General features: G+C 43.1%; 1 protein-coding gene across 2 annotated transcripts in view; it reads right to left on the reverse strand.

Moving 5' to 3' along the window:
• msraa (methionine sulfoxide reductase Aa) overlaps nucleotides 1-11386 on the reverse strand; it is a 29529-nt gene extending 18143 nt beyond the window's left edge. Inside the window, exon 1 of one of the 2 annotated variants that reach the window (XM_068577436.1) lies at nucleotides 11130-11386. In XM_068577436.1, coding sequence (XP_068433537.1) covers nucleotides 11130-11265 — 136 coding nt within the window. In that variant the 5' untranslated portion in view covers nucleotides 11266-11386. Of the gene's footprint in view, nucleotides 1-8902; nucleotides 9236-11129 lie in introns of those variants that run through there. The other variant, XM_068577437.1, reaches the window with a different exon arrangement.
• Nucleotides 11387-13930: the final 2544 nt, after the last annotated feature.

Genomic DNA, 13930 nt, shown 5'->3' on the forward strand with positions numbered 1-13930 from the left:
GGAGGAAGGTTTTGTCCATCCTGATTGGTTGGTTGGGTGCAGCAGCTCCGCACCGCCAGTCCCTTTACGTCCCCGCTGTGAATTTGGCTTCCCGTCACACAGTATTCCTGTTGTAGGTTCTGTCAGCATGTGCACAACATTTGCAAGAGACCGCTATACGATCATACTGGATATTATAACAGAGTATTATCACTCATGCATTGATATAAAACAGGATCACAATTACTAAATTATTTTAAGTTAGCTGTTACAGTCAAAGATAGGAAATACATGTAACAACAGATCACATGAAATACAAATGAATAAAATAACACAGATAGCAACATGAAAGCAATAGCATTGCTTTATGAATTATGCTGTTTTTATTTTGCTGCTTTGCTTCATCTATGATAAATATGTGGTTCTTGATCTTATTTCCTGTGTCTTATTTGATGGATTCATCTGAATGCTTTTCCTGGATTGGCTGATCATAACTTCAATCTGATCACACTCGGCGCGTCGCCTTTATCTGCCTGTTCGGAAGCGTAAAAGTCTGGGAGCGACATATCTTCCAACGCCGATAGTGGCGAACAATCAGAAAGAGTGAGCGCCTTTTTAACGCTCTGGAGGAATGGGCACTAACTCTCTCCAAAAGAGCATCAGCCGTCAAGAACTTGCCCATCTCTAGGATTGCAAAATGAAAATGTGAGATCCTGCTAATCTATAAGGGTAAAGATACTCGTATTCTTCCTCCTCCTCCTCCTCCTCTCACATTTTCTTCTGTGTGTGTTAGTAATGGCTGCCTTTGGGACCAGCAAAGGGATGTTCATTACTGGACACACACACACACACACACACACACACACACGCACACACGCACGCACACACACACGACATATTGTCTTTCCCCACTGACATTTAATTTGTATATTTCTCAGTGTGTACACGCGCACATCGAGCGTGATTAAAAATAAAACAGAAGCTGCAGGCAGACGATGCAGATCAGCTGTCTACCATATTTTTTTCTACTGTACCTCTAAATGCAGACACGCTACGAGGTGTACACACTTTTTTCACTAATAAGTCTCGACACCACACACGCACACGCCCCCGTGCAGCTATTTCTGGAATCATCGAAATGACTGCCGGGGGAAAGGTTCCCGTTATCAAAGTAGTAGACCCGCTCTGTGGCTTTCCTGCACAGGACTTGATGTCTGGCTTTAGTTCAGCAAAGACAGGAACACGTGTGAGCTCCCCCCGACACAAACCGATGCGGCAAGAGCGTTTACACGCTGCCATGTCAACTGGTTCCGCGAGCATTTGCAAGCACAAGAGCTCTTCCCCAGAGTTAAATGAGAAGATCGATAGCGCTCTCAAATTAGGGTATTTCTGTGGGCGTGGTTAAACTGACTGCCTGACCCGATAGGGCGGGACACATTGCACCTTCATCATTCTTATTGGTTGGTGTTTGACCTCGTTAAAGCTCAGGTCAATCTTCAACCTGAGAGGTCTTAGCAGCAGCATGTTATCGAAGCATTAATGATGGAGCGAGAGCCGGGGAGGTTATTAGCTTAGCTTAGCACAAAGCCTGGAAGCAGAGGGAAAGAAGGTAGCCTCGCTCTGTAAAACTTTTTTTTTTTTTGAAATCAACACAAGCAGGAATATGAAAGTCTCTGCTCTCTCCGTTTTGTCACACAGAGCGGCAACTACTGAATACACTGTCGCCTAAAAATAACCACACAGGGATTAGACGAGGAATAAATCATTTCCCAACCACAGCGAAAGAAAGTGATACAGAAAATAAATACCTTTCTCAAAAACATTCATTTATATTCTCTAGTTATCTTTACACACACACACACACACACAGTAAATACAGAGGCATTTTTCTGAGAAGTAATTATTCCGTGCTGCACTCCTGTGAAACGCTTGTTCCTGTCGTTGCCCTTATCTCACTGGATATGATAACAACGCCTTTTGTTGATTAATTGAATAATTTTTGGTTTTTGGTTGGATGCAAACAATATGTGTGTGTGTGTGTGTGTGTGTGTGTGTGTGTGTGTGTAAGAGAGACTGTTCCGCGCAGCATCGTTGTGCATCGAGAAGTACACAAAATATCTTGTTTGCAGGTTGCGTCCGTGAGCAGAATGCTGTTTATTTCAACTACATTAAAAGGCGGCTTCTGACTGGTTTGCACTGGCGACTAATTTTCTATTACTCAGCGGTAGAGAGCAGCGAATGAGGTTAGGAGGCACTTCAGGACACTTCACATCAAACGGCTAGCTGCTTGGTTTTTATTTAGCAGCCAGCCTGCCTCCAAGCCTCTTCCGCGGCTCCCAAAATCCTGTCACAATGATAAGCCTGATCACAGAACAGGCCTATATCCATGGTGACATCTGCGGTACACACACACACACACACACACACACACACACACACACACACACACACACACACACACCATTAGTGCTGCTCTATTTCAGCTCAGGCCTACACGCTTGCGTGAAGGCAGGCAGAGCCGCTTCAGAATCAGCTTCATCGCGCCCTTCATCACTTTTTAATTGTCTGCGGTGCAACCCTAAAAGTACCATATGAAGAGACAAAAATAAATAGGTCGCCGTTTAAGTCACTGTCCTTAATGACTATACATATTTATATATACTGTATCTATAATTAACTGCACACTTACATCAGCGTATGAATACCGGAGAAATCATTCTGCAGAGAAAGTTTGGCTACGTTTTGCCGATAGGATGAAGCAGAAGACGAAGTATCTTTTCGTCCCCGGGCACACGGAGCTGACTGAGATGCTGAGTCAGGCTCCTGCGTCACAGTCAACTTCCTGCGCTTCTTTCTTAACTTGTTGTCCTTCCATTGTGCACTAGAAGCTTGACGAAGGGAGGCGTTCAGGCACAGTATTGAGTGTGGGTCACCTGTGTTTTGACAGCGGGTGACCCACACTCACAGTCACTACGCGCGGGGTAAAAAAAGGAAGAAAAAATGACTTGAATTGTAAAACAAACGCTTCGAGACGAGCTCCAAAGCGTGCGGCGAGGAACTACGACCCTGTATACATTCCCTTTTGATAAATAACTTTTTTATCTGATTAATTTAAGAAGGCGGTTAACACTGAAAAGAGGGCCTTAAAAGGTGCTGACACACACCAAGAGGCCCGCAATGTAAAATAATGCACTTTTTTCTTTTATTAATTAAGCAATACTATTAATCCTCTGAATATTGTATATTGCACCTTTAAGTAACTAAAAGTTTAGAAGCTACCCGAAACCACCAGGACGCACATAACGACTGTTTTTTGCAAATTCGCGTTATCGATCAATCTGTCTGCAAATGTTTCCAAAGCATAAATCAATTATTTCGTCTGTAAATTGTCAGGAAATGGTCAAATCGACGTGGGTTTTATTTGGGGGTGAATTAATTGTTATACAACCATGAAAAACTAAATAAAATCGATAAAAAAAATTATAGTTTCATGACTTATCTACATGTTCAGTGCTAACCTGAAAGGGCATTTATCTGAAACAGATATATACGGCGAGAGTGTTTGTATATATATCTGCTGCTCTGAGGCTCTAACAAATGCTAACGCTAGCATGCTAACATTCTCACAATAGCCGGTGGTTTGGCAGGCATTCGCCACCTCTGCTACCCGTTTCCCTCCCCCCACCCGCCCCCACGAGCCTGGAGAGGGGCTGTGGCCTGGATGTCCAGGGCTCCCCCTTTTCCTCCCCCCCTGGAGCTCCCGACCTGACAGTGATGAATGAAACACTGCAGCTAATGTCTGGCTAGTGGATATTGGACACACACACACACACACACACACACACACACACACACACACACACACACACACACACACACACACACACACACAAGATTGCCTTAACTGCACTGCAATTAAATCTACAAAGTACCCCTCGTCTTCCCTCCTCCTCCTCCTCCTCTCGGCTCTCTCGCTCGTTCTGATTGCCTGGTTTCTTCCTCTTCCTCCTGCTCCCTCCTTTCTTATCAGCCTCCCTTTTCACGTCTCCCTCCTCCACCCATCTCTCCTTCTCCACTTCTTTCTTCCCGCTACAGCATAACCTCCCTCCCTCCATGCGAGCCTCTCAATCAGCTACTCTGATTGCCATCATTGTTTTTATTACTGCCCATCATCACGACCATCAGTGTTGATCCTCATTGTTCTGCCGCTGACAGCCTCGAGGAAGACGTGTACTCGCTTCAGGATAGAGATATATATATCTATATATATATAGATATATAGAGAGAGAGAGAGAGAGAGAGAGAGAGAGAGAGAGAGAGAGAGAGAGAGAGAGAGAGAGATTTTTAAGGGTTTTACGTTGGAAAAACAAACTGCTTTCATGGACTTCAATGGGCTTTGGACACAATGGCCAAGGCTGTTGTTAAGGAGATGCTTCCACTTGTGTGTGAAATGCGGTGGAAACAATAAACGCAAGCCTTTTTAAAATAATGAAAAAGTGCAGAGCTTCCCCCAGGAAGGTGTGTCTGCGTCGCGCAGACTTTAATATGCAAGTTCTTTCTCTGTTTGGGTCCGTTTGGATCTGGTCTTTTGAGACGGGGTCGGACTGCCCTCGCGGTCTCCTTTCTGGAAATCCTTTACATCGTCTTCTAGGTTCTCCACAGGTCTATTCTCGATCCAGTCCCAAATTTTGGCTCCCTGAAGACCTCGGTTTCAAAGCGACTTCACAACCGTGGTTGTCGAGGGGGTCCTGAGTTTTTACTGGAGCAACCTAATCTGCAGATGAACTCATCGAGGGCTTTCTGTTTGTATACCGTAACATTGCAATAATAATAATCCCAAAAAAAAACATCTTTTGAGTCAGATCCTGAAGCATCTAGTCCCTAGAAAACAACCTCTCAATAACAGTAAAAAGGCATTTGCTGTCGAATAACAGGATTTCAGAATAAATCATTTCCAAGAGGTTTTCTGGAAAGAAAGATAATAAAAAACACGAAGACCCAGCCATTTTTAAATAAATGAACCTTAATAGAAGTGGTACCACAGATCCCCTTTTCCCCGACGGATCAATGTCGGAGGATGGGAAGATGACGTAGTGCGAAACCCCCGACACGAGGTCTCTGTATTTCCGGTCTCCGAGTGGACATGAAGCGAAAACAACATTGAATCATCTCCAGCGAACCTTCTCCACCTTTTCAATGCGCGCTTCCTGTTTTGTTCTCCTTTTGGTCCTCGTCTCCAAACCTTTGAAACACTTGATTGACAGGTGTGTGTGTGCGCTAGTGGTGGTCGGGGTAAACATATATGTGTGTGTGTGTGTGTGTGTGTGTGTGTGAGATCGATCCGCCAAAGCCATTAGCAGTGAGGCTGTGTGTGTGTGTGTGTGTGTGTGTGTGTGTGTTGGAAATGCACTTAGAAGACGGTGCGCTGACTGGACCCTTTCAGACGGGGAAACTGTAATTCTGCTGTGTACATCGACAGTGTTCATTCAAGTAATGGTTTTTTGCACTCGCACACAAGTGTGCTGTACGTCTGGACGACGTCCTTGTAGACTCAAAGCGCTCGGGAGATATTCGGCATTTGGCACGCGGCTTTAGTTATACCTAATAAGTGATTGGAGTGGTTGTTTATTGCAGCATGTACACAGACATGTATTACTCTGGTACACATTTATGATACGACATACGAGGGCCGCTCTCCGTCACGCTGTGTACATTATTGTCTTCCGGTTAAAGAAGCTAACGTACAAACAGCTAGCTCACCGTGTGGCACACACGTCATTGCTGCTATGTTTAGCCAACGTAGCAGTAGTAGTTTAGCAGCAGTAAAACCGCCGCGTAAACACTCAGTGAAAGCAAACATATTAAAAGTGCAAACGACAACAAAAAGCACTCATTAGGCCGAATGGTTCATTTCAGAATAATGTTTATATTTTATTTTATTGTCTTCATCACTTTGATGGTGCGACTGGTAAAAGCTAACGTTCGTCTCTTGATTCCTGAGCGACGGCACAGTTCAAGTCTCAGCCTCCGTCTCGTCTCTCTTCCCCTCCATGTTTTCTTCTCCGCCTCTCTCCCTCTTTCGGCCGATCTAATGGGCCCCTCATCCGTTATGTTGCTCGCGTTCTCCCCCTTAAACGCCCGTCATTATGCCCTTCAAGGTTATCGGGCCACCTGCTGATGGAGCCGCGCACGCACACACAGAAACGCACTTTCGTTCGCTGCTTTCTCTCCTGCGTTGTCGTGGTAACTGCCGTGACAACGGTAAGATGGATGGAGGAGGAGCGGCTGAACGCGGTAACGCTGCGGTGTCGCTTAACGTGTTCAAGAGACGTGATGGACGGGCTGATGCGGCTTCACCTGGATTCCCCCGGTCCCCTGTGTGTCTGATGAAGCAGACGAGGACACCAGGAGGACGTTACACGCGTGTGTGATGGGTGGAAGTATTTTACTGAAGAAAAACTACAAGAGACTGCTGTACTATCATACTGGATATGATAACATTAGAGTATTATCACTCATGCATTAATATAAAAAACAGGATCCCTCTGTTGTAGTTGGTTGAGATCATTTTAAAGCTATTAACTAATGATTATTGTTGTTACGCAGTAATCTGCGGATTATTTTTTGCATTAAATGGATTGCTTGTTTTGTAAAAATTTTTAAAATTAGGCAGAACCGTCGTCCCAATGACCCAGAAACACAAGCGACCGCTTCACAATGTTGGTTTTTGTCCCACCAAAACCGACATTTGATGCCATAACATGTTGCACTTGCAACGTTACCTAAAGGCCACTGTGAGTCTCCTACAAGTAAGGAAAGGAAGGAGGGAGCGGAGGGGATTATTCAGTTGGACCCCACCACTTCTACACAATGGCCCTTGAAGAATTGAACAGACAATGGAGGGAAGATTGTCCAAAGTGACAGCTTCAAATTGCTTATTTTGTCTGAGCGCTCAAAACCCACACGCGTTTAATTAACATCAATATCTATCAAGGGGGACATTGTTTATTTGTTCCTGAATTACGTTCTCAAAATGATAAAGATCAATTGTTTTTCCATTTCACCACTGAACCACTGATGGTTCACCGCACTTTTACTGCAGCTTCTGAGGTGCAAAAGCAAAACTAAGAACTGAGACTGAAAACATGAACAGTTCTTGTGTCTACAGGCTAAAGCTAAGTGAGCTAACTGTTGGACTGCTCCAGACCCATATGGAGGGAAAGGGGTTTTTCGGCTTAAACTCGCAGAGACAACTTCATGTTTTTTTTTAAATGTATTACTTAAAATCTTGAACTCGTGGTCTTATTAGCTTGAATCCGAAAGCTGCAATAATAATGATTTAACCCCAAGTATACCGACCAATTAAAAGACCCGATGCCAGATGTCTGAATGCATTAAGCTGTAATGAGGATGATTTCTTCATTAGGCTTTTGTTTGAAGTTTTTCACCCCTCTGAGTATCTGTGTGGAGGGGCAGGGGATTAGTAAAATGTCAACTAGGGGTATCAATGTCCAGGTAACATACTATAAGAAACATGTATTGGATTTATCAATGAGATGTTGGAAACCACTGATAAAGTGATTCATTCCACCGGGTTAAGACAGGTTTGATACTATTCAGCTTTCATTATTTCATGATTCTGAAGTTATTACACTGTTAGAGGTAACTAGAGTTTGTAAATGGTCATCTACTCTTAATTTCATTCCATTTAAACTTACTTTCATTACTGAATCTGCCATACGAAACAGCACCAACAGTTTAGAAGTGTCTTTAGTTTGAGTAATATGACAATAATGACAATATGAAGGTGTTTAAAAGTAAAGCTGAAGCATAAAAGAACTGCTGCCTAGTTTAAAAGCATTTTTTTCTGAGAATGAACGCATGTGCATAATTTTTATCGTCACATATGCGTCCAATAGCCAAACTGCTGAAAAAGTTACATTTTAAAAGTGAAAACTATAGCTTTAAACTCACAGGATTTGAAATAAAACACATACTTAAAACCCATTATTTATGATCATACACAATCTACAGTCAAAAGCAGCAGAAGAAACAGACGTTGTGGAGAGATTAAAAATTTAAAAAATTAAAAGATAAAATTTTCTTACTTATGTATACATCTGTTACCCGCTGTTCCTGTTATTATTTATTTTATTTTATCATCTGTGTGTTTAACTTAGTTTATGGCATTGGGATGCTGCTAGTACGACAAAGAATTTCTCCTTGGAGATTAATAAAGTACTTTTCATTCATTCATTCATTCATTCATTATATTGTCAACTGCTGGTTCCAAGATCGAGAAAACAACTTTAAATTCACCTTCTAAGCAAGCATGGGAGAAATTAATAAAGAGTACCTTAATGCTCACTAAAAATGTTGTTGTTGGCCTCCAGCGGCTTCACTTTTCACCCCGCTGCAGTGATGTACAGGTGTACTCTTGGACCCTGTGACATCACTGATGGGTGTGGTTACAGCAGCAAAACCCTGTTGTTCAGCCTCTCAGTAAGTTATTCTTTCAAGTGGAAATCTGACCATCTAAAATTCAATGACAACCGGGGACACAGCACCTGCTGATAAAGACCACGGGATATGATTAAAAGCTGTGGAAATCTACGAAATGGATCAATTTGTTTGGTCAAACCACTGATTTGGCGAATTCATTGTCAACCAAGTCAACTGGGTAAAGATACTCAACAGGTCAAACACTATGGGAACACCGGCTTTGGTCTTCAAGTTAAAGATTTCTGGCCTGACTTGGCCTCCGGGTCAGTTTTCAGAAGATATAAAATTGAACAAAAACAACTTGTTTTAACTCAAATATCAAGATCTTATGCTCAAATTAATGAAACCATCTATCGAAAAGACTTTAACTTTCGTCCAGTTCATTTGGTTAAACACATCCAACAAGCATTCATTCACAAACCTCTTGCGTGGCCTTCCTCCGGCTGCTCGTGGACCCTGTGAGGTCAAGCATACGCTCATGTCCGATTCAGAGACGTTGATCGGCACTTCAAAAAAATCGCACAAATACTTTGTTGCCATTAACATTACAGGTCGACTTATCCGATGGTGATGCCACGTCGTCTCCAAAAACCCGTTGGGGTCCGAAGGCTCCAATGCGGAATATCGATCAAAAAGACAAAATCGCTCGTTTTGTTTTTTTTGGTGGGGTTTCCATAGCCCTTTCAGAAGCTAAGTTTTCAGACGTTTGAAAGAACTTTTTCTCTCTCGTCTTTTTCCGAGCCGAGGCAGGGATTGTCCCCATCCACCGCCGCCGCCGCCGCCACCACCACCACACCACGCCTGGACATTTCTTGATTTCCTCTGGCGCTGCAGCCCTGAGCCAGACAGACAAAGGAGGGGAAGCCCTGCCAAGTCTCTCCACTGCAGGCATGGCTTTTCCGTTCCTCTCTGCTCCCTCGCTCTTTCTTCGTCGCTCACGATTGTGGCAGCGTTCCCGAGAAGCTTTGGCTATGCTCCAGCATGTCTGCCACTCCGTCTGAACCATTCCATCCATCCCAATCGTCATTTTTGCAGCAGACCCCCCCTCCCCGCCCTGCTAACCCCCATCCTCCTTCCCCCGTCCGACCCCCTCCAATCCGAAAAATACTGAGCACACTTTCGGTAAATCAAGCCCAACTAAATTTAAAATACTCAAGCCTTTGACTTTCTACTCCTCCAATCTCCTTGTTGCTCTCTGTCTCTTGAACACTGAACCCCAATAACACAGAGTCAATATCTCCTCCACGCAACCTTTACACTTCCTACTCATTACTGTCATCTTTCTCTTTTTAATGTCAGAGGGTGGTGTGTGTGTGTGTGTGTGTGTGTGTGTGTGTGTGTGTGTGTGTGTATGTGTGCGTGTGTGTCTTGGGTCTTTTGTTCAGTGCCAGTGCAGATCTATTCATCATGTGCCAAGACTCGGCGCCCTCACTTGTAGTGAAGAGGGGGCAGATTGGTGCCAAATGCCCCAACTGCCAACTTGATGCTGCCGTTGGTCTGTTGCAAAAAAAAAAACTCTCTTATCTCAAACAGCACACACGTACACACACTTTTGTTTCAACCATTTACACATAAAAGTGAAAATTATGATTTATTTAGCATGATGAAGTAAATCAATAAATATACGGATTATACGGTCACGTGAGTGTCAAAAATTCTGTGTATCGACAGTATACTTTAGAACTATTTCATTTGAGTCTATTTACATTGAACTACAGACTTTGGCCCACGTCGGGTGTCCGTATTTTCTTGCATATGAACATAAAAGACCTCTCAGAAACATCCCAGTACAAAATATATAGCTTACTGTTAGTTATCATTAAGGGCTTCTCATTGTAGATTCAAAAACAGGCAATATGCACAAACAAATATCAATACAAGGAGCGCACGGCACAAAAATACCACAAGCGAGTAGGTCAAAACAAGTGTAGCTCTTACACAGGCTTTAGAGGCAATTATGAGGCCCCTGTGGACGAACTATCTGCTGAGGGAGACTGTGTGACACAATCAACAGCAATACATGCAATAAATCATGATGTAATTATATTAATCATAAGATGAACCTTTAATAGTGTTGGGTGGTGAAATGCATAAGTTACAGAGCAGTATATAAAGTAGCTGAATTACTTCCAAAGTTGTAACATAAAAAAGAGGAAATATTTGTGCTTCAATAACACCTTATTCTTAAATGGCTATTTTGCTTACTGAGTATTTTTACCTGAAGTATATTTGGATGATAATACTTGTGTACTTTTACTTGAATACAATTTTGGAAAATACACTGTGGTGTAATTACTTTCTACGAAAGATCCGAGTACTTCTGCCCACCACTGTTTAATAACACTGTAAGAGTTTTTTAACAAAGCATGTCTCTATCCATGCAGCTTTCGAGATGCGCACGCGCAGTAGCACCAGCAGGTGCTAACCTAACAAATGGCTAAATTTAAAGTTTATGCTACTTGCCTCAACTAAGTCTTCATAAAGGAATTCAGATCCCATCGTTTAAGGAAGGCAACACCGCAAACGGCACCCTCGAAACAACCAGAACACCAAAATGAACCGACAAAAGAAAGCGTTTTGGTTTTCTACGTGACGTCAGTGTGTCACAAAGTTATACCATTAAGCTAACGTACAAACAGCTAGCTTACCGGAGACTTTCATGCAGTCGGTCCGGCCGGGGAGCGCCGCATCTGGCGTCGGCATTTGGGCTTTGGAGCCCATCTCTCCCATGCCACTGTTGACGAAATGACGCCAAACCAGACGGAGCCTGGAGGAGGAGACCATCCGCACCGACACACTCCTGCTGCACAGCGAGGGCTAGCTCAGTTAGCTCAGTTAGCTCAGTTAGCGCAGCTGCATGACAGCGGTCTCTTACCTAACGTCAACACAAGGCTTGTGTAACGTCAAGGCGCCCACGTGTTACACAACAGTGATCATAAACAAAACAGCATGCCTAAATGAATCGCATTCGCACCTGAAACATGATGTAAACATTTGTCTCTCAAGAACAAATCGGATTTATTTTTTTTCACAAGCACTGATTCTAAGCAGTCATTACTTCTGTGAAGTTCTTAACTTCTTGCTTTCTTTCTTCTTCTTTAACTCATTTAATCTACATCACGTCCGCGCCGAATTCACCAGATGACTTCGTAATTTGATCAGTTTGTTGAGGCGTACACATTGGGTATGTGTGACGTTTCCAATAAGTAGAAGAACACTAAATTTGGTAGAATTACAGATGCAGTTTGGTGTTGCAAAACACTTCCATCAGTTGTGTTGCAGAAAAAATGTCATAGACATTTTACAACTTTATTTCAGAAAACAGAGGCATGTGAGGTACATTTCAGTATAGATGTCCCTTGTGATGTGTGGCTGTTTTTAATTGGACTGCTTATTAAATTGAGACAGGTGTTTTTTCTTATGGGCCTTACTATCTGCACCTTATTATGGGTTCATGAGCTGGTGAGAAAGTCTGGTAGGCTATGTGGACATGCATACAGATTATTTTTACTTCAGGGAAAGAAACAATTAGAAAAAAAAGTTGTGGATATGGGACAATGTATGGAAATCGTAGGAGGTCATACCAAAGCCTACCTTTTTTAATGCAGACTATTGGTTAATTCTTTTAATTTTATACATGATAAGCTATTTTATCAGAGGTAGTTAGTTTAACCCTCAATCATTAGCATTGTAATTTGAGTTCAAGGCCACTATGCTCTGGCCATCAATACCTTTAAGATTAGACAAGCAGTACTTTAACACACACAGGTTATTGCACAGTTGTACAAAGTGTGTGAACTGTACAGACACAGTAGCATATGGTGGGGGCTGTTGTGTCTTAACTTGTGATCTTGTCACCACATTTGACCCACCACAGCTGACTGTATTCATGTAGATTTAAACGCAGCAGAAATAAGCTTTAATCAGGGAATTCCTATGTGGAAATGTTTCTATTCAAAAGTCACACAAATTTTAAAAAGAGTGGAAAACACTCACTATCCAGATTTATTCTGAGTAGCAAAGCTGGAATTCACGCTCGGGTGAAGAGAACGAGGCTCCGTCAGATGGAAGCCGCTGATTATTTCATGGTTTGCGGCTGTAATGGTGCAGTCAAATGAGTGCACCACAGCCCCCCAGCAGCCCACTGGTTTCCAGTATGGGTACGCATGGAGGGGAACGGCTAAGGGGAACGGATGACGAGCCGTAAGGACCGAGCTGGAGAACACGCTGCTCATGTTGGAAAAAAAACATATAGTATATGTCAGCGTCTGACGGTGACAGTGAGCGTCCTCTATAATTCAGAAAGAATGTGCACAATTTCACACGCTGGTGAGAAAGACAGGGGAGTAGAGATAGAGTTTAATGTCTGAGATGGGAAGTGATGGAATGTACATTCACTGAAGTACTGTCCTCACGTACAATTTGGTCATATGCACATCACTTGAGTATTTATATTTTCTGCCACATTAACCTCCTACACTCCATTGCATTTATTTGACACTTTGAATCACTGAAATTAAAGCCAATCTTCCAAGTAAGAAGACACAAATGTATTGTCCTACTATTGCATGTTCAGTGTGTTTTATTCAGCTCTAGTTGCTCCATATAATATGTTGTTTCCTGAAACCATTTAAATGAAACCACCGCATTAACAACAGTTAAGTACAGAGTCGGATGTTTCAATTGGTTGGCAGAATGGGGCAGATGCTCTCCCTCTTTCTTTTCCTCCCTCCATCCTCAGGAGAGGATGACAAGCAGAGGGAGGACAGAGCTGGCGGCTCCATCTGACTCCCTCTCTTTCAGAGGACCAGCCCCTCCCCTTCCTCCTCTCTCCTCTCTCCCTATGACTGCGCCCAACTTCTCTCCCTCCATCCTTCCAGTCGGCTACTGTATCCACCTCCTGACTGCACCCAGCACACACAAAACCTGATTTCTGATGGCTTGGGATATCGCTTGGCTCCGGTGCTCTTCTGGGTTTGGACTATTTGGTGCTTGAAGAGTTCTTCTGCAGACCAAACAAACAAAAAACAATCGTTTTATTTTATTTTTTTCCCAATTCAGCTGCAGAAGAAGGACGGTCCGACCTCCGCATCCCCCGCATCATCTCTCCGCATCCTCAGCATCCCTGCATGGACCTCCAGAGGAGAGCACCGCGGACCGGGCGGCGCACGCACATTACGTCGCTTTAAAAGCGTTCTATCACCGGACGAACGGGAGCTCCTGTGTCGGTGTGTTTGTGGAGGTCTTAGCTGCATCACAAATCAGTAAATGTCCGCTGATGGTAAAAAAAAAAAAAAAAAAAAAAAAAAAAAATAGAAAGCTGCGCCATTTATCCTGCACCCTGCCGCTGAAAAGGTATTGTTGTTCGAGCTTTCCTCAAAGTAGGTTATCTGCAACATTTAGTCATTTAAATCCAAGATTCTTTTTTTCAGGCCTTGTGGTTTTTAAA

The sequence above is a fragment of the Clinocottus analis genome, unplaced genomic scaffold, assembly GCF_023055335.1.
Source record: "Clinocottus analis isolate CAN_PGR_092001 unplaced genomic scaffold, fCliAna1.0.p SCAF_15, whole genome shotgun sequence".
Lineage (NCBI taxonomy): Eukaryota > Metazoa > Chordata > Actinopteri > Perciformes > Cottidae > Clinocottus > Clinocottus analis.